The following is a 22,244-nucleotide window of genomic DNA, read 5'->3' as shown; positions in this document are numbered from 1 at the left end:
CAGACTGATATGTTTTGATACTTCTTCCTTGTCCCATTTGTATTGCTACTGTGTAACATATATCTTTAGTGTGTGTTGCTATTTGCCAGTTGTGGAGTGCTGTTATGATCCGTGTTTAGTGCTAAGTCTCTGGTGGTATTTGTTCGTACAAAATGTGTATTGACTAATTAATCCATTTTCTTTGGGGGCGTGCGTTGGCGAAACACACGCATCTGTGTATAGTGAATGGGTGAGTTTAGTTTTACTAAGCTCTCAGCAACATTCAAGCACTATGGCGGTGATGGGTAAAATACAGAAATATCATAATATTATGTTAAAGTACGGAATGTGAAAACGTTTTTCAATATGCAAGACAGTGCTCACATAGACAACGACTTACACACGGTCTTGTGGAAATTAGTTAAAAGATTTGCGAACAGGCACTCTCGATTCGTAATTATCTTCTGAATGGTTTTCTGTTAACTGTCTACTGTCTGGCCCTTTAATTTACCTTTGGTAGCTTTTAGGATAACCTGGGGAGACAAGCTGCACTGGACTTTCGTCTGCAGGCATCGTAAGTACACATCTTCCAGCTGCAGTATAGAGGCGAAAGTTATAAAGTGAAAACTGATATAATTACAAAGGCTTTTGAGAGATAGGGAGAGAGACAAACATATTGAGAGTGACAATGATGCGTAGAAACACTAATAGTGTTTATATGAGTGCTATGCATATATCTAAGCGATGGTAATCAGTATTCACTCTGCATTCTCTACAGGTGAGGCTTCATAAATCGGTGTTAAAAGTAAAACCTCTTTTGCACAATTTGAACGTTTAACAATGGTGTTAATTCGGACTTAGCTCGGAATACGTCATAGTTTGGGAGACCCATACCAGGGCTCATGAGCGTCACTAAAACGATAAACCTCGGCGAGCTACATTAAGCTGCCAAAAGAAATAATGTTACAACGGCGTTAAAACCAGCGTACTCTCTCAAAACATGTATGCACAACGTAACGTTTGAACGTATAAGTAATTAATCAAGCAGGTGCATAGTGTAACTATGTTAGCCGAACGCACCTGCTACCTCAGGTTCCTTTACATTAATGTGGTTGATTAGATCTCTCTATCGTATCTACGTTGTTCAACTGTATATTATCCTTTAATGGGCGATGGGGTAGCCGAGTGGCTAAAGCGCTGGCTCAACACGCCTATGACTCGGGATCGATTTCAGGCATGGGGACAATATGTGAAGCCCATTATGATGTCCTCCTCCGTGCTATTGCTGGAATATTGCTAGAATATTGCTGAGTGAGTGAGTGAGTTTATATTTAACGTCACATCGACAATATTTCAGCCATATCGTGACGGGAACATAGCACTTAAACGGAATATATGTGTATTATAAACACCTGTCGACAAAGGACAGTAAATCAGCTAGAATATCACAGAAACGAATGTAAAACCAGTAATTATACCAAAACCAATTTATCTATAGAGGACAATACAATATGAAAATGGGCTATAGATGAGGGTAGATCACCATACTAGGGACCATGGGGACTTACAGTACGTTTGCTACCTGCATGGACCCTAGCTGGATTTACATCATCCACTCAGCCGCCAGCAATTCAGGAAATCTAGCCATACAGTAAAAAGACACTTATTCTAAGGTTAACAACGTGGAAAGTTTGAATTTACTATGAATGTTTGTGGACTTACGTACCGGAATATTGCTGAAAGCTTCGTAAACCTATGCTCACTCGCTCAGTCACTCACTCATACCCTTTTATACGTTTCGGTGTGATGTATGTAACTGAGTACCGTTTGATCAATGCGAACAGGGTTAATCGTAACAATCAGACCATTAATAACAATTCTTAAAACATTATTCTGTAGTCGACAGATCAGTTAAGACAACCGATCAAATTGTAACTTTCTTACAAACCATCTACTGCTTTGTATCGCATTTTGAATCCTTTGAAGTTCTTTCCGTGATTTGTTTGTAGGTGGACACGCAGTGAATTCCCACCGCTGGCGAAAACGGGTTGTTGGTCACCACAGAACGTTCCGAGTTCATCTGAACCTAGAAGAACATAGCAAATACGTGATGATCAAGGTAGAATTGTGAACCTCACCCTTTATATGTGAGGCACGACAAGAAGGTATAACCAGGAACTGCTCATAATATGCCAACAAACGAATACCTTGTGCTGTAGAGCAACGACCAGTTGAAGTTATTGAGGAATATTTCTGATTAAAACAGATTATTGTTTTATTGACGAACGACGTAATTCATTTGTCGATTGACACCATTAGTCATTGTCAAGAGTGAAATTAAACATCCCGTGCTACCAGTGATGAGGATGATTCATCTCACCGAGTGCCCATATTGTGTTGGATGAACAGAAGAAATATTGACCATACTCGCTAGTCTAAGGTGAGACTACTTGCATAACTTATGCTTCGTTGTGAGACATGAGTGAAATCCTAGAAACTATATAGGAGTCAAGCTGTCAAACACTGTCACCCATCCAAGTACTGTCCGCTCTGATTGGACCACACACCACCAAACATATATCAGATCTTTACACTACATGAAATACCCACAGTCTGGGATTAGTTTTCAGGTTCTCTGAATTCTGACGTTTTAATATGATATTACTTTTGTGACATGATTATCATCTTTTTAACATACTGTATCGACCGTTATATACAGTGACGTAGTCCGAGTCACAAGTGCCGCGTGGGGAGATGTTCTCAAGTTCCGAGTCCTCAGTATCCAGTACAATTGTTTGGTTCTCGTGTTCGGCTGTAATTGTCCAGGTACAAGACTGCCTCCTGCAATAAATATAAGCACGAGTAAGTAGATGTGCCTGAAGTATGTTGAGAAGGATTGGCGCAGTCCTCTTGAAAAAGGTATCACATCATTATCACAATCTCTGTTCAGTCTATAATCTGCGTTTCTCATCGTCCGATCGACCCTTCTAATGTCTGAACATTGTTCAGATAATTGTGCCCGTATTAATGTCTTTTATGCTTGTTTGTTTTGTTTTCGGTTGGTTGGATGGTTTTGGGTTTTTATGTAAAACATGAGCCAATGTTTATTTGGCATGGAGAACGAATACCATTGTCTTTTAGTATGCTCCATAAGGATACACTTGATTCCCGTCTGTAACATGACCCCTGAACATCGCATTGATTGTAGGATAAAAACAATATTCGCTGATGGTCAGTACGTTCATAAGAGAATCCATATTAGGCCGATAAACAGTCCGGTCGCATGAGTTAGAAGTCATTTAAAGTTTGAATCCGCCTGTCCGATCAATATCGCGGACAACTGCACAATTTACATTGGTAATAAAGTTGATGTTAATCAAGGATAGGAAACTGCATGGCCTCGTCAATCCTATAATACCTTTTTGACAAGCTTTGATATATATGGTGTTTATAGCCCGTATAACATGAGAGTAACTTACGAGGGGTAAGTGTTTGGGTATCCAGGTGAAGTTATGGTATTGCCTGCAGATGTTGCCACGAGAGGTCCGCCACAGCTTGAGTCCCCTTAGATTGATAAGATTATATCTTAAAAGACTCATATGATGCATATAGGTTATCACGAGAGTGTTTTGGGATCATAAATATCCTACATTAGGAATACGCATTGTATTGACCTAGCCTTGGCGAGCTTTATACATATGTTTATTCCTAATGCAGGATATTAACCATCCCAAAACACACTAGTGAGATAATCAATTTATAATGCCATGTCGCCATTATATTATAATTTTCATTTGCCACAGATTATGAAACCAGTTATAAATTTCATAGGATTTGCCCGCATATCCATGACGTCAAATACGTGCGTAGTAATACATGATGTCACAAGCCCGGTGACATATACTTTCTCCTGATCACTCAGCTGAATGCATTAGGTCACTACTTCAGTTTTCATGTTAAAGCACAAAGTGTTGTCAACAAATCTTAGTCTACGTTTGACAAATAACAACTTACTCGCGTGGAACTTCAGAAACCTCCAGTTAACCCTGTTAATAACAAATGCACTTTAATGTTCGTGGATCCTGTGCCGATCTCACTAGCACTGACAGTCGGTCGGTAAACTGATGTTGGTATCTTCCTTAGCCTGTGGATTTCTATCTTCGATTTGTAGTCTACTCCATCAGTCAAAACCAGGCATGACTTTTCTGCGATCAAAGCATTGATACGACCCCGACCCTTGACGCCATGTTTGTGTACACTTTACAAGTAGTCCCTAAAATTTGCATATAATCTCTTTAATTTGTATCGATATCCGCATATGACCCCAAATGATACCGAAAATATCCGTTGGCATTATCCTGCCGAAGACACTATCCATTGTTTGATAAATGAAGACATGACTTTACATCCACTCATGAAATTGTTTTGGGTATCATCTACTCATATTGACAACTGATAATATAACATCGTGCAATTTGGGGACTTTGAATCTGTCGGAGAATGTTTATTGAGAGATGAGTCTTTCTCCTGTTTTACTGTAATTGTTACAAAAATAGTTTGGGTTCATAGCCGTTGCAAAATTATTTTAACGATTCCAACACAATTTAGGTGTTTTCATAAATTGAGGAGCAACAACGGTTGTGTTGTTTATCTGTCCCCATCCGTGAAAGCTAATACATCCTCTTGGTGGTTACGAAAAGGAGTGAATTGTGACAAATGATCTGCTGTAGGTGAATGATTGTGGCATTTCAGTTGGTTTCAGTAACAGCTTCAAGGTTATCGTATATTGGTATGGCATAATTATGAACACCTGGACAATTGAAAGATAACTTTGAAGCTATTATTTACTGTTTTGTATATTTCTGATAAAATGCATACAGCTAATGCTGTACACTTCTCATGTAGTACAAATCAGGTACAATCATTACTTATATCTCTACCTGTGGTTACATAAAGAAATACAGATAAGACTGTAAAACGGTAACAGGATTTGCTGCACAACACTTATCATTGTGACAACTATCTCCTGCATAAACCATCATGGTGAGGCGTGTGCAATGAAATCACAAATTTACCGTTAATTCACTTACCTTGCGTTTCATAATACCTGATTAAGAAACCCCTTTCGGTGACACTGCTGTCGGTCTTGAACACGACGTGAAAATGTTGGTCGTTACCGATAATAACACTCCGTCTCGTTTCCCCACAAATGTCGTTTAACTTGACTGTATCTGCATTATCTGTGATGGAGAAAGCGGTCGACTCTAAATATGCTTATGCTATGAGACGGTTTTCAAGAAGGCACTCTCAGAAACATTCATTATTTAATTTATCATATCAACATTGACTGACTCCGATATGTTTCTAAACTGTATTAATCGTAAAGTAAACATGGAATTCCCCCTAACGTTTTTATGAGAGTACTTGCTGAAATTTTACATAACTGATAACTTAAAATTTAAGGAGTATTTTAAGGTATGCGCTAATTGTTTTACCGTTGCTTTTTGTGTATAAAGTAAGGGCGTCCACAGTACAGAAGCTGGAGTCTTCGATATTGACGTAGACCATGTCGAGGACAACCCGATAGCCGCTTGTTTGAGGGTAGATGTCCCAAAAACAGTTTTCATTACTGTAAAAGAATCGTAGTGAGTGAGTGAGTTGGATTTTACGAGGCTTGTATAGAGCACTTGAGTGTTACAAATCCATACTGAATAACCTCAATACTGTTTGACAGATTATGTAAATATAATAACACATATAAGAAACCCAATGCTAGTGTACAGTATAGCGCAGTACATAATCCTGTGTACCCAGGAATCCGTTGGTAAATATCCAGATGTTGAAACATGAAAGCGGATGATCAACGTGCAGTAAACAGGAACAAAGAACTGTGACTATGTGTCTACCTAGCAGTGAATGGGTTCTGGATGGGAAAGTCACATTAACCTGGTCAACCAACCCTGCGACTGATTTGGTCCTCAGTAAGACGAGCTTGACATGCAATGAATGAGGGAAAAACAGTGAGCAGCTGAGCTGCATATTGGCTTTATATGAATGAATGAATGAATGAATGAATGAATGAATGAATGAATGAATGAATGAATGAATGAATGAATGAATGAACATAGATGACGGAGATCACATTTATACTGGATTACGACTATCATTTTACATACTTTCCATAGTCACGTGGGTAGTTAGGAGATGTGAAATTCAGGGCTTCCTTCTGGGCATGAAGCGTGACGTTACAATCACCTGCGAAGGATACGTTCATTGTATAACACGTCAGCAAATATTAAAGTTTTTATTTAATCAACATGATTCTACACAAACTCTTTAAGCACCTTCAATGTCCATTTGTTGATGTTCAGAAACCTGAAACGGGATGTTCTGTGGCCTTCAAAATCTTCACACACTGACAAATATTTTTACGCCGCACTCAGCGATATTCAAACTAAATGGCGGCGATCTGTAAATAATCAAGTCTCTACCAGACAACCCAGTGACCAACAACATGAGCATCGTTCCGCGCAATTGGGAACCGATGACATGTGTCAACCAGGTCAGCGAGCCTGATCACCCGAACCCGTTAGTCGCCTCTTACGACAAACTGAGTCGCCTTTTATGGCAAGCATGGGTTGCTGAAGGCCTATTCTACCCCGAGACCTTCACCGGTCTGATTTACTGCTAACAGAAGGCTGCATGTATATCATTAATTCCAAGTTGTATCGATGAACTGACATAAACGTGCTACTCTGTATGACGACCATACAAATTAGTTGTTTGTTTGATGCCCTCGTCAGTTTTGAGTTATATTATAAGAGTCTTTAAAAAACTGTAGTGTGACAAGACAGTCCAGTGATTGACGTCATTACTATTAATCTGATACATTAATAATTGATATCGATGCAGCTAAGTCAGCGAACCTGACCACTCGATCTCTCCCTTCTTGCGAAAAGCACAGGATGCAGAAGACCAAATCTTCACGCTTCATGTACACAGCAAGGACAGTCTATCTTTCTGACGTTCTGTCCTCAGCATTATGCCAACAGTCACATTTTCACTCAGATTTCGCATGCTTTATGTTACTAAAAAGCTGGCATGTCCATTATGACATTTGCCGATGTCCAGTTCAACTGCTTAAAGGCGAAAAGGAAAACCAAAACCTTGGTGTGATTGGAAAAGAGAAAATGCTTAAATATAAATGGAATAATTTAAATTAAGACGTATAGAAGTCTCTCTCTCTCTTTGTCTCTCTCTCTTTCTCTCTCTCTTTCTCTCTCTCTCTCTCTGTTTCTGTCAAATTTTAACTGAGATTGTCACCGCTGGCTGTCGTCAACTCAAATATAAACGATGTTGAGTCTGCTGTCGTAAATTATTACCATCACACATACATCACACTCCGATGTATGATGCATTTTACCTGAAGTTGTATTACTTCAAGAAAGGTACGTCAGTACTTGTTGATTATGTGCGAACGCACACGTACACACATATGAAATTGTAATGTATTTATCTCATGAGTGCATCGTGTGCCTTTTTTAGTTGGTGTTTTCCTAGGCAAGTTCAGCTGATATATTCCCCTGCTCTGGTTGTTTATTTAGACATTTGCCTGTTTGGTCTTTCGCTTGAGGTCATCTTGACATATCCCAGCATGCCTCTCGCATAAGGTCACAACTAACAATGGCGACCTCCGCTTACTGGTGCAAACAACCGACTAACCTTATGTCCTCCATTCATGTCAAACATTAGCGGACGGAGGAGCACCTATGTATGTTTATAACATATAATCCACGCAATACAGATTCAATACATGTGAACTACCATCATTTCACTGTATATATGTCACCGGTAGTATTCTTACCTGTTGTGCTAAAGATAGACATTGCAATAACAAACATCACCGATTTAGTACGATATAAATCGTTTACATGTTTCAGCATGTGAGAACTGTTCGAATGTCATTATACATAAACATTCTTGTATAGAATATGAAGAATATGCGTCACACCCACCTGAGACCAGATGGCCAAACAACAGTACACATGCTCCAACAAAACAAAGTAACTTCATTATGGACACATCGTCGCTGACAGTCCCGCTCAATATTTAGAACGTTAACGTTGTGTGATTAAACCAGGAAGACGACTGTAAGTTACAGTACTTAGTCCTGTGACGGGTATCTCGTTCGAAGCTAAGCTTACATCACCACACCCAGATGTTATGAGCTGTGTCGACATCAAGAGTAGGTCTCTCTCTTGGTAGTTACCCTGAGATTGGGATAGATATCTTTTTGATAAATGAATGTTAGGTCAACGCAAGCCGCCGTGCCAGTGGCAACAGGAATGCATCACTAGTAGTATATTATGGGTCACTACATACACATTGTGTTTGAGGAAACTTGTGGGAATTAATTAGATACGATACCTTATTAATTTCTAAAAGTATGCATGATGTCACAGGTCACAAGGGTTAATGGACGAGTGTTACTTATGCAATCAAGTAGTTAACAACCCGAACCATTATCAGTGCATAGTTATTAATCCTAGCAGTTTATGCATGCTGACCAAAGGAAGTGAAGCTATGTTTGTAAATGCAGCTGGAAAAGCGTACCTGTCAAGCTCTATCTTATCACGAGAAGGTTATCGGTGTCTTCAGCAACCCACGTTTGCTATAAAAGGCAACTATGCTTGTCGTTAGAGGATCGGATGGTCAGGCTCGCTGACATGTTATCGGTTCCCAATTGCACAGATCGATGCTCATGTTGTTGATCACTGAATTGTCTGGTCCAGACTCGATTATTTACAGGCCGCCATGCAGCTGGAATATTGCTGAGTGCGGCGTAAAACTCATCTCACCCACTCACTCATTTTGTTATTTTGAGAACTGAGTGGCATATATATATATATATATATATATATATATATATATATATATATATATATATATATATATATATATATATGAATCATGGCTACCTACTCCAAAGGCAGTTAGGATAATTGGTACTTGGTCGGGGATGGGGGATGGGGGGTAGTGTCTCATACCACCATACCGGACGCTTCTCATTCATAAATTGGGTGGCCAAGTGTAGGTAGTGTTAGGGATGATGTGTTGTTTTTAAAGAGAGTTGTTTCAGACAGGTAATGGGGATGACTGTTTGAATGTCCACAGTTCAATCACTCTATACATATGCTTCTGCATCAAGGTACCAGTGTTCAAACAACAGGTCCATGTCTTGAAATACATTTTAGAGTGTTGAATGTTCAGTTCACCTTTCCTATGCTCTTTTAGGGTTGAATGGTTATTTATAGTTACAAGTGTGCTGTGAAGGAAATAATGTCCTCCAAGATTCTCTCCTGCACGTGTATGACAATATACCCAGTAAATGTACCGGGATACCGAACCAAGTGAGCGGGTGGGCGTGCTCTTATGCATAACGAAGTCTTTCATTTGCTGGTTCATTTGCCAATTCGCCCAGGTCTCTTTGAGTGTGTATAGAGATATACATAGCCAGGTAGGTGTTAAGTCCAAGTTACATGTGGCCAGTGATTTAAGTTATGTATTGCACTCTGTCATTAGCAGCAGACAAGCAGGCAATAAAACAGATATTCAGCTTTTTTGCTGTTACAGAGTTTCCTAATCATAGTCAACATTTTTTTCGGTTTCCATAGACATGAATTAATATTTTCAGTTTGCAAACTGAGCATTTCGTAACAATGAAACTTGTATTTCTAATGCTACATTCCTTGCAAATTGCTTTAAAAATCTGCCACTCACCAAACAGCAAGAAGTGGAAAAATAAATCAGAAAATAGTATGGAACCAGTGTATTTTTATTACTGCAGACCCTAAATGCTTGTAATCACAAGAAATATCTTTTGTTCTCCAACTTCGACAACCGTGATGATCCTGCAAGCATCACTTCTTGGAGGTAACCATCCAGGGTTCCCGGTTCAAGGCGAGCAAACCTAATCATTCCGCATGAGCTATGTGTCCAGCGCAGCAGAGCAGTTGAAATTAGTGAATTAGCTTCGCGGGGTATATTTTCATTGCTTTATGTTTCAGTTTTATAAGCTGTATTATTGGTGGCGCTGCTCGTCGGCGACGCACGTCGTAAACTGTGTCGATTTGTGTCATTTGTGAGTGTTTGTGTTGTCTGATGACTTTTTCCAACTCCAAAGAGCATCTGAGATGTCTTGCAAGATAATGCTGAGGAATGTTTGTGTTATTTTAACACTTTTGCTGATATTTCAACACTTCACTGGTGTGTGTTCAAAATGTACTGTCATGGACGCCAGCAATGGCGGACCAAGCCCGACGCAAGTTCATCACTACGAGCGGGCAGAACTACTGAAGCTCCGGAACTACACGAATATCAGCTCTCTCAAAATGGATATACCACCGGAATGTGAGAACGACAAAGCCCAGAGGACACGTAAGAGAGGTAAGAGGGGTGGAGTGAGACGCCGGGTGAGAGCCAGACAGAACAGACCCCCTCTACCCACACTACTTCTGGCCAATGTACGCAGCTTACGGAAACAGTTCTCGGAGCTTGAAACGTGCGTGAAATTTCTCCACCAATTTAAGGACAGTTGCCTCCTATGTTTCTCGGAAACCTGGTTAACAGAGAGTATTGACAGTGCTAACCTTTGCCTCGATGGATTTAGTGCCCCGATTCGACAGGACAGAGATGAAGCAAGATCTAGTAAATCTAGTGGAGGCGGTGTATGCATGTATGTCAACTCTAAACGGTGCACAAATTATGTGGTACGGGATACCCTCTGTACGCCTGATATAGAACTGTTATGTGTGTCTTTCAGACCGTTATATCTCCCCCGGGAATTCGGACAGGTATTTGTAACAGTGGTTTTTATTCCACCCGATGGAAATAACAAACGTGCTACAGGTGCATTGTGTGAGCCTGTGAACAAAATGGATATGCTATCAGCGGATGCTCCCAAACGTATCCTCGGGGACTTTAATGGCTGTAGTCTAAAGTCATCGCTACCACACCTATATCAGTATGTGAACTGTAAAACACGAGGTGAGAAAACGATTGACCTTTGTTATGGGACTATCAAGAACGCCTATAAATCGTGTTGTCAGCCACCTATAGGAACATCGGACCACCACGCTGTTTATTTAATCCCAGCTTACAAACAGAAACTTAAATCAGAAAAACCAGTGGTGAAATCAGTGAAAATATATTCCCCTGAAGTTGAAAGCGTGCTTTGACAGTACAACTTGGGATGTATTCGAGCAGGACTCTGATAGTGTTGACGAACTGTTGTAACCTCTTACATAAACTTCAGCGTGGACTCTATTATACCATCTAAAACAATCAAGATCTACCCCAACAACAAACCATGGGTGACAAAAGAACTGAAATCTTTCTTGTGTGAGAAGAAACGTGCGTTCTGTGCTGGAGACAAACTTGGAGTTAAATCAGTGCAAAAGGATATTGTACGCTGTTCCAAGGAGTGTAAGATTCGTTATAAGGAAAAACTAGAATCTAAATTCCGAGGAAACAATCTTCGGGACGGATGGAAATGTCTCAAAACCATTCTGGGAACTAATAAGAAACAATCGGAGATCAATGTGAGTGACAGTTTTGCTTTTGCTAACGAGCTTAATAACTTTTATTCGCGTTTCGATGTTAATGATTTCTCGGATGAAAGAAGTGTTATTCTGGATAACCTGGCTGTCAGTGATCATCTTGACATTTCTGCTGATGACGTGAGAGAAACATTCAGAAACTTGAACAGTCGCAAAAGTGCCGGTCCAGATTAATTAGCTCCTGTGATTCTTAAGGAATGTTATGATCAGCTATGCGACATATTTCAATGTATTTTCAAAAAAACTCTTCTCCAACATCAGATACCTGTCATATGGAAAACATCTCACATTGTTCCGAAGATACAAAATCCCAGAGTGTGTAATGACTATCGTCCAGTTGCCCTTACGTCTGTTGCCATGAAGAGTCTTGAACGGATTATCAAAAAGCTACTAATGCGAGAAGTAGAAGACCAACTCGACCCACTCCAGTTTGCCTACAGACGGGGTACAGACGACGCTACGCTTACTCTCCTGAACCTCATCTACAAACATCTGGAAACCAGTGGTACATACGTTAGAATCCTCTTCGCGGACTTCTCATCTGCTTTTAACACTATTCAACCCCATTTGCTTCTGTCAAAACTTTCGAATTTGTGTGTAAACAGTAACTTAGTCAAATGGATAAACGCCTTTATGATTGACAGACCTCAGTGTGTTACTGTGAACGGAATGAAGTCTTCCACTGCCAACCTGTCTACTGGAGCACCACAAGGATGTGTTTTATCACCCATTCTGTTTATAATTTACACCAACGATTGTGTTACTAAAGCAACAAACTGTTTTAACATCAAATTTGCTGATGATGCAGCTATTGTTTCACTTCTTAAATCTGCTGACCTTGACTACAAAAACGAAGTATCTAACTTTACAAATTGGTGTAAAGACAACTTTTTGATCTTAAATACTTAAAACAAAAGAAATGATTATTGATTTCAGAAAAACTTGTGATCCTTTGGCCCAGATTTCAATCAACAACGAAGATATTGAAATTGTAAACACATACAAGTATTTGGGCACTGTCCTTGATTCAAGATTATCCTGGAATGATAACGTTGATTATGTTTACAAGAAAGGTCAGCGGAGGTTGTACTTCCTTCGTCGTTTAAACACTTTTAGAATTGATTGTTCACTCATGGTTCTTTTCTACAAAACTTTTATACAAAGTATTTTAATTTTCAATCTTCTTTGTTGGTTTGGTAACCTGTCTGTTCAAAACAAAGTTAAATTCAACAAAATTGTTGACACAGCACGCAAAATCATTGGTTCAGAATCAGTAACTCCTATCGGCCAAATTTACGAGCAGCAAATTGTTAAAAAAAAGTGCAAAAAATTGTAAATGACAGCTCTCACATTCTCTATTATGATTTTGAATTTCTTCCACCAGGACGCCGTCTGCGCATGCCGGCAGCCAGAACAAACAGGTTCCGTCATTCTTTTGTACCAGCTGGTATTCGCTATTTTAACAACAGTTAATATTTTTTTATAACTCTTTTACCATCTTATCCCATGAGGCTTCTTTTTTACAAACTGTTTTCACCTTTTATCGCAGCATGTTAGTCCTATCTTACTGCAACATCTTAGTGCTCTTTATATGGTATTTATCTATATGTGCATGATTTTAGCGTTCTTGTAAAGTACGTTGTGATTCAGTGTTTTGTTTACGATGTAACCAAAATTTCCCTCGGGATAATAAAGTATTATCTTATCTATCTTATCTTATCTTTTTATTATTTGATACTGTACGTTCATACTAAAGGGTATCAGAGTCTGCATAGTTCTATTTTACGTTGCCTGTAAGCTTTAAGTTATTTATTCTCCCTTTCATCGATGTTTTCAGACACGTGTCCTCAAACAAGTGCTGGCAATTGGTAATCATAAAGAGACACATATGCAGGTTGCTGGAGGTTTGTCGTCTTGGGGACTGTGGCGTAGCCTGGTGGTTAAAGCGTCCACTCGTCGCGCCAAAGTCCCGGTACCCGGGTACCCGGGGTTCCACTCCCACATGGGTATAACGTGTGAAGTTCATTTCAGGTGTCCAGCCATTATACTGCTGGAGCATAACTAAAAGCGCTCAGTTACTGCCGTCTCAACCTATTTCATATGTTCAACACATGAACGACACAATTTCACTCTAGTGCGTGTAAATATCTGTCATGCTGTGAGGAATTGAAAAGCATGGATTTTAAAATGCTCTTCTGAAACCATGTATCTGTTCATACTAAAGGCTGGTTTAGTTATTCATATGCAAACTAAAACAAATCAGACACATGTTAAACTGTGAAAGGGTAGATAACTTCAACGTTTATACGTCTTGCGGGTAATCACGTTTTGTGCATATGACTGTGGTCCACGTGGATCATGGTTAGGTCGGAGAATATGATTCAAGGCAGAGCATTTGTTGAGGACTGGCAGGGATTAACCTTCTGCTAAAGCATGTACATTTGTTCACAAACTACCTTTTTCACACCTGTGAAGATCAGGCTCAGAACCGATCTTGAGCAATCCATGCTTGTCGTAAGAGGCAACTAACAGGATCAGATTTAGTTGACATTACATCGCACCCACTATTGCTGTGTGCGGCGGCGTTAAACAACAAAACAGGAAAACATTTTACATTGGTGATACTGAACTTAAACGGGCATGTAAATATAAATGACGTGTGGTGTAAGTAATTGACTCTTGCTTCATTTTTTTCAGATTCCATTCAAATTATCAACAAGAGATGTGGAAGCAGGGATTTGAGGTGTAGTCTTGTTGAATATTACACTGGTAAAATAGTGTGAAATAGCACCAATCTGATATTTACTTGTATATAAATACTGTCACTGCGAACATGTTGATCGCGTTTAGTAGTGTGTCTTATTTTTGGGTCAGAGGTATCTCCCTTTACAAAGGAGGTTTGGTCATAGAGGTTAACGGAGTAGCACATCAGCTCATTGTGGTCTTATGGTGTTATGTAATGGTGCATCAAACTTCTAGAACAACAGAGATATTAGCATTTCAAGAACCAACAGAACACGAGTGACAAAAGTAACACTGTGTAAATATGTAATCACATGGTCAGAGTGCAAATAGTTCCGGCAGTACGCGATGGTCCTCGTATGATAACATTGTAGACGTAATTTAATAAATGGTGATATGTTCAAAGGATGAATAACAAAGTCGATTACCTAATGTTATGAATGTGGTTTCTGTACATGTGTCAAGGTCACAGGTTCTTACGCAAGTTATATGGTTTAGACTTCCAGGTGTATATTGATCTGTAAGTCTAACAAAATGATGGGGTAACCATTCGAGGTCTGAAAACAAGCATAGTTACTTTTCAAAAGTTGGACAATCCAGAGAGATAAATAAGAAGTACCATCGTCTTTGATCGTCCCAAGACGAATGCGAATGTTTCCATGTGTGTTGCTGAAGTCTGATAAGAATTATTAACCCTGTGAAAACAGGTTTGCACGTGCTGTTTTCAGGACTTGCAGTATTGCTCAACTGGCTGAATATCCCACTAATCAAGATGATGACGTTATTTGCTGGTCGTCTATAAACCGTGAACTCCGCGGACTATTTCTGACGCGATGTCTTTGTAGGTCAGAGCATGCACACTGCAGCACCACAAGTGCTAACAAGCTATATAAATATCACTGTATTTTCAGCTGTAGTTAAAGCACTGGCACATACGTCGTTTCAATTTTATCACATCTTCGCGTGTCTCTTCCACGTCAATTTCACAAATCATACACGCAACAGGATGTCGTAGCGCTAAACTTCTGAGCTACGAAATGTCGGACTATCTGCCCCTTGATTTGCAGACGCGCCACCAGAGCATGACGTCACGACGGGTTGCGAGACTAACTGTGCCATCACTTCAAAGTACGACGGGGGCTCATTTTTAACGACATCATCATAAGATGGAGGTGATGTAGGCACAGCTGGTTCATCCACAGGCACAGAAGGTTGGTTGGAAAATGCGATAGAGTAAATGTTGTTGGTGACGGTATCATGGGAAGTGTTATTTGTCATGGTAACCACCAAGTTCCTTTGTGGCTGGTTGTTGGGAGGGGGCTTCTTTCTCCGGCACCACACACACCAAACCACTAGTATAGACACGACCACGACAACTGCAATTGTCCCACCAACTAAACCCACAAGACTGGGGTCGAACGAATCTGAAACGAAAGTTTGAATTTCATGAATGATATGAATGGTGTGATATTTTGATACATTTTTATGAAGTATAAATCGATTACACCTGTATTATGCCTTCACAATAGTTAAAACGGCAATTCTTCTGTTGAATATCCGAGTATCATTTGAATATAGCGTCTGAATGATTAATGAATTTGAAAAGATTTTTTTCATATCCAGCTAAAGAGGACAATGCATTTCAAACTCAGCTTTTTCTGGATTTGAGAAATGTTGATATACACTTCGGAGAAAAGCAAGACTTTACATACATTTACTCTCAGGTAGTGGTGTGCCAGCAGAAAAGGACAATGAAAATCCAGAGAAGGAGACTGAAAGATCCGATCGAAACACAACGCACACAGCCTGCCCAGAACTCTCCACTGTCGGTCCCTTCCTGCCACGCCACCGGCCGAGAGACACAGCGGATCGATCCGGGCCTGGTTCAGGGGGATGACAGAAAAATATTCATGAGTCTAAACATTGGAACACAAAATGCTGCCTATTCATGTTTTAAGTCCTATGTATCCATAAATGTTATTTTGAAAATGTGAGCAACATAAGGTCCAAACACATTACATCTTTATTTTTCTGCCTTGCTATATTACCCACTGTGCTCGAATGGTAAAGACTCTTCAAAACTAGTGAATGAGTTAAGTTTCACGCCGCTTTGTGCAATGTTCCTGCAATTCCACGGCCGGGGACACCGGATACTGGCTTCACACATTGTACCCATGTGGGGAATAGAACCCGGGTCTTCAGCGTTACGAGCGAACGCTTTAACCATTAGGCTACCCCATCTACCCTCCATCAAAAGAACTGACGATGTAAAGTATGGTGTGCTCATGACAACTACACCCGAGGTGATTTACGTTACCTAACGGCAACATACGTAATTCTTGAACTCATGTGCTAAGGCCTATTTTGCTGAAGACAGTTTTCGAAAAACAGAAATGTAAGTGTAGGAGGTTTTATTATATATGTAAATAATGTGTTATGTTTCGAAAGAAAATGTGATTTAGAAATTATGCGTGGTCATAAGTTCATATAAGATGCACTTCACTGTCAACAATATATGAAAATGAACATATTCGTTGAGCCTGATGTCATACATAATTACCATCATAAATCTGTAGATAATCCATGGTGCAACTGGGGTCCAATTCAAGTTCGAAATAGGATACTCTGGTATGGATCACCTGCCCCTCTAAAGACGAAAAGAGTTTCCACGTGCAGTCCGCCTCGCTGAAACAGTGTGATAAGCAAGATCTCTGAAACTTGCTCAGAGACGATAATTCATACATTTGGAAAATTAGTCATAAATAGCTCAGGATATGTTGATGAGGCGGGTAGGTTACGGCATTTCTCATTCATCCATAACTGTGTGCCCACTATTTCAGACAGAACCATGCCTGTGTATGGATAACGAGATCCAAATATTGCTTTTGTGCCAAGCAAGCATGCATTTGTGTATTGTGAATGTGATAAATAGAAATTAAATAAAAAATATTCTAACTTTGTGTGCAGGTACTCTCAGTGTTGTCACAATCCTTAATGTACAATACACAACCCTGTGTACCTAAAGGTATATGACCAGATGGTGACCAGATGGTGACATGCAACCACCTAGTTGCGGGTACAGCAATGTGTAGTAAACCGTCGACAAAGTACAGTGACTGTGACTATGTGTCCCAGTCCACCAATCTGCCAATGGGTACCTCGTAAGGCTGGGAAAGCCACATTAACTTGCTGCGTCTAGTGGCTGCAAGGAGCGTATGGTCCCAAGTGAGTTGAGATTGATAGTATTATGTGTCACTGAGATTGGCATCTAAGAAGCGCATTGAGCATGTATGTGGGGTGGACTATAGCGCCATGTAAATACCCACATATATGGAATGGTAATGCTTCGAAAATTCATATCCATGAAAATAATTCGGTGTTAGTAGTTAGATGAACACCTGACCATGTTGATCAAACAGTGTTTTCTAATCTCACACATCAGTGTCGTTTTCTGAGTGGGTGTGCGCTTCTCTACTATTTCAAAGTGCAAGCTTACAACCGAGTAACAGTACATTTTCTATGGGGAATTTATTTTGTTCTTCGTGTTCTGCGCATGCATTTCTTCATCTTGAACGACTCTAGTATTGGCTAATTGCCTAACTCTGGTACTTCTGATCCGATTCTCGAGCCATAAACAGCTCAAAATTAACATTGAGCTGTGCGGTTAGATAATATGTTGTTCACTGGTCCCTTTCCATCCCTGGGCTCAGAGAACATAAAAAAAACCAAAACAGTATATCAACCCATGTCCCACTCATGACCAGTGGATATCCTATAGTTTTGACTGTCAATATGGTCTTATATAGTAATGATCCCCTGCTCTGTGTGTTTGACATGACTAAAACTGTGTTTGCAAATATATTGGAGGTAAACTTACTTTGGATACTTCAGGGGATATTTAGGGAAGTCTATACTGGCGTCCAAATACGTTACGTCTTTGTCACCCCCACAGTCTGAAAAAATACCACAAGAATGTACACAGTTTAAATCTTTGATGATGTGGAATACGTTCTCTTTGTTTTGTTATTGTTCTCTTTTGCATGTCCTCTGTCCCTATAAGTGGCCGTTTAGTCAGTGGATTGTCTGGTCCAGGCTTGATTAGTTACAGATCGCCGTCCTATAGCTGGAATCTTGTTGAGTGTTACGCCACGTTAAATACCAACCCATTATATGTGACGCTATCAATATATGTATGTTATATATGTACCTGATATTTGGAATCGGATGTAAATCCGCCTAAATTAGGGCAAAGTGGTTGATGCCATTGTGTTGTACCCCGAAGATATAGCTTAGTGGTTAAAGCGTTAGCTGGACACGCTGACGAACCGGGTTTTGTTCTCCACATGGGTACAATGTGTGAAGCCCATTTCTGGTGTACCCCGCAGTAGTATTGCAGGAACATTGTTAAAAGCGGCGTTAACATGGTTTAACTGTGCCACTGTGTGCATTTTCATTTCATTGGAATCTTAAGATTGACAGGATTACAATCATGCTTGTTTCGTCCTTTAAATAATGCTGTATATGATAAGGCCGCGAATTACGGGTGGCAAGTCCTTTCTTATTTTGGAAAGCATGCTTGCTCCTTCATCAGGTGAATGGTGCCATCGTGCCACCGAATCAGCGAAATAATATGGCAATTGACTGTAATGCCAATCACGAATAACGATATCAAGGCACTATACATCCCTGGTTGTATAGGCCCTAAGTTCAGTCTGTCCACATCGGCGGCTGGGATCTGTTGACGCTGCAGTTACTTGAAACAACAGCAGTAATTTCATAAGGTAAATTCATTCTGTTACTATTCGTCCGTGGTATGTGTAGGGGGTAGGGTGGGGGGACACGAGAGGTCGGTGGTGGATCGGGTCAAGGAATGATGTTTCAATGCACGCCCTCAACAGTGTAATGACTAGAGGGGATGCAACAACGACTGGAATGCTCGAAGTAGGCAAACTGTCGACAAACCGACACCGATAAAGAGCTGTAAACTCAGCACATTCCGGACACATACGAATATGTACATCGCAAGTAACTTAATGGTTGGCTTGTTGTTTAACTCTGCATTCACCAATAATCCATCACTAGGGTGGCGGTGAGTAAATGTTTGAATGTAGACCTTATAATCTAGTAATTACCATGATGAACATCGATCTACCCGATATTGGGATATGATCACAAGTGTCAACCAAGTCAGCCATCCCGATCCCGTCAATCGCCTTTTATACCAAACATGGGATGCTGAAGACCGATTCTAACTCGGATCTTCAAGGGCGAGAGAGTGCAGAAGGAGCTCCCCTGGGGTGTTCTTTCGTCTAAAATTTCGTCAAAATTGAGCTTCCTCATGGTATCTGATATTACGGGTGCAGTTATTGGGAAAGTACTTCATGCCAAGGCTTGAAAAGATGCATCATCTGTATGTGTGTTTCTGGTGCAAAATGCCTAAATCGCTGGCAAGGACGGTTCATTCCCTTAGGTTCCTGATTGGTGAATCGATTTCCAGTAGTAATGCTTCTTGGTGCCTAGGTCATGTTTCTACATCAATATTGAAAATACATTCACGCATTCTGACCCGTAAAGGTCCCGGGGTAGAATAGGCCTTCAGCAACCCACGCTTGCCATAAAAGGCGACTGAGCTTGCCGTAAGGGGCGACTAACGGGATCGGGTGGTCAGACTCGCTGACTTGGTTGACACATGTCATCGGTTCCCAATTGCGCAGATCGATGCTCATGCTGTTGAATTCTGGATTGTCTGGTCCAGACTTGATTATTTACAGACCGTCCCCATATAGCTGGAATATTGCTGAGTGCGGCGTAAAACTAAACTCACTCACTCACCTTACGCATTCTAGCTTTTAAACTCACATGAATGTTTACCTGTAGCTATGTCATATAACGTTACCTTTCGTAAACGTGCTGAACGTTCTGGCATGAGTTCCTCTGAAAAGAGATTGGATTTTGGCATGTCTACCTCCTAGACGAGTTGACCATATAAGGGCGAGATTGCCAATGCCAAAAGAAATTCACGTGCCAGTACATTCACCGAAGCATTGAGATCGTGAAAATAAGGAGGAGATAATCTCTCTAAAGGATGTGTCGCTGCGAAATATTATTCACAATTTTGATGTTTACTTATAGCCTGATCACAGCAAGAAAAGCTCTAGTAACACTGGATGGCGAGTCCAAACATAATTGTGATTGTCGTACACATGCGAAATGTGAAATTCTTATGAAATGATATCAAACTAAGTCTTAAAACTGGCAAATCAGGTTATCTAGAACGAAATAACTTGTTATAACTCAGCCTCAAGTGTACTGTGAACATAATACGCCATCCATATTGCCGTATAAGAGCTACGGTTCATTTTGGCATAGTGGGCGAGCTGTCTAAGGCTCAAGGCTAGGGATTTAGCGAGCTTGAGGTGCTGGGATTCAGCCCACCTGTGACCGGGTGTACAAGCAACCTTGGACTCTACTTTGTGTGTAGACTCAGTGTTGTCGTAACCCCTATTGTACGGTCCACCATCCTGTGTATTTCGAAGAACCCATGAACCCGTTGGTACATGACAAGATGGTGGCCACATGGAAACACATTGTTGCGGTTACAGTAATGTGCAGTAAACCTGGACAAAGTACTGTGACTAGGTGTCTCAGCCACCCAGTTGTGCCTTGAATTGGCACCTCGTAAGTATGGGAAAACCCGCAATAACTTGGTGTACCTAGCAGCTGCAAGAATTGTATGATCCCCACGGAGTTGAGATGGATAATATGATGTGTCGTTGTGACTGACATCCATTAATGGTTGAGGGGAAATATCCCAGCGCCATGAACATGTACTAATTGCGTGAATATGTGCGCTATAAAAATATCCTGTAATAAAAGTTCTGTTAGAGATACCCCTGCCATCCTCAGTTACGTTCCTCTGATTCATGAACTTCACTGTTTAAATAGGTCCACGTAAGGAGAATACGAGTATGAAGCATGAATACGAAACATGTGTAACAGATGTCGTCGTCATAAAAAGAAATACAAACACATAAAATAATTTCATATATAACAGTTATTCTTGGAGGTCTTTATGATTAAATAGGTTTTATAATATTATCAAATCTCGTGCACGTATAAATAAGACTCGGCTACTGACTATTTGGATATCTAGTGTCACCTTGCCAATTTGTTGGAAGGCACACATGGATATATCTTTCACGCCTGGGTAAATGCCCACCTACAGAATCCATTCGTTGATGTTCACTAATAATGAGTAAATAACTGGAATTGTGATGCATGCGAATATTTGCAAAAAATATCCAATGTTTAAATCTCTCTCTCTCTCTCTCTTTCTCTCTCTCTCTCTCAGTCTCTCTGTTTTCTCTCTCTGCCTCTCTCTCGATCTCTCTGTTTCTCTCTGTCTCTCTCTCCCCTCTCGATCTCTCTCTCCCTCTCTCTAAGTTTCTCTGTTCCTGTCTCTCTGCCTCCCTCTCTCAGTCTCTCTGTTTCTGTCTGTCTCTCACTCCCTCTCTCCCTCTCTTTCTCAGTCCCACTATCTCAGACACTCTCTCTCTCTCAGTCTCTGTTTTTCTCTCTCTGCCTCTCTCTCAGTCTCTCTGTTTCTCTCTGTCTCTCTCTCCCCTCTCCTTCTCTCTCAGTCTCACTCTCTCAGTTTCTCTCTATCTCTCTCTGCCTCCCTCTCTCAGTCTCTCTGTGTCTCTCTGTCTCTCACTCCCTCTCTCCCTCTCTCTCTCAGTCCCACTATCTCGGTCACTCTCTCTATCTCTATCTCTCTGTCTCTCTCTCTGTTTCTCTCTGTCTCTGTCTCCCCTCTCCCTCTCTCTCTCTCAGTCTCTCTCCCTCCGTCTCTCTCTCTCTCTCTTGCTACACTTCAGTAACAACTGCTGCGCGTGCCCTGTGATA

The 22,244-nt window shown here is 40.6% G+C and overlaps 1 protein-coding gene across 2 annotated transcripts in view; it reads right to left on the bottom strand.

The window, feature by feature from the left end:
- Nucleotides 1-22,244, bottom strand: part of LOC137274134 (tolloid-like protein 2) — a 52,644-nt gene that overhangs the window by 10,816 nt on the left and 19,584 nt on the right. The window contains exons 1-8 of one of the 2 annotated variants that reach the window (XM_067807147.1): nt 7,995-8,281; nt 6,156-6,234; nt 5,475-5,608; nt 5,070-5,219; nt 3,459-3,543; nt 2,678-2,820; nt 1,928-2,065; nt 491-572 (exon numbers count right to left, since the gene is read on the bottom strand). The exons of the other annotated variant lie outside the window; for it this stretch is intronic. Of the exons in view, the coding sequence (XP_067663248.1) occupies nt 491-572; nt 1,928-2,065; nt 2,678-2,820; nt 3,459-3,543; nt 5,070-5,219; nt 5,475-5,608; nt 6,156-6,234; nt 7,995-8,052 (869 nt within the window). The 5' untranslated portion in view covers nt 8,053-8,281. Of the gene's footprint in view, nt 1-490; nt 573-1,927; nt 2,066-2,677; nt 2,821-3,458; nt 3,544-5,069; nt 5,220-5,474; nt 5,609-6,155; nt 6,235-7,994; nt 8,282-22,244 lie in introns of those variants that run through there. 2 annotated transcript variants of the gene reach the window in all.

The sequence above is a fragment of the Haliotis asinina genome, chromosome 2 (genome assembly GCF_037392515.1).
Source record: "Haliotis asinina isolate JCU_RB_2024 chromosome 2, JCU_Hal_asi_v2, whole genome shotgun sequence".
Taxonomy (NCBI): domain Eukaryota; kingdom Metazoa; phylum Mollusca; class Gastropoda; order Lepetellida; family Haliotidae; genus Haliotis; species Haliotis asinina.
Note: the sequence above shows the minus strand (reverse complement) of the source record. Positions and strands in the feature narration are given on the sequence as shown.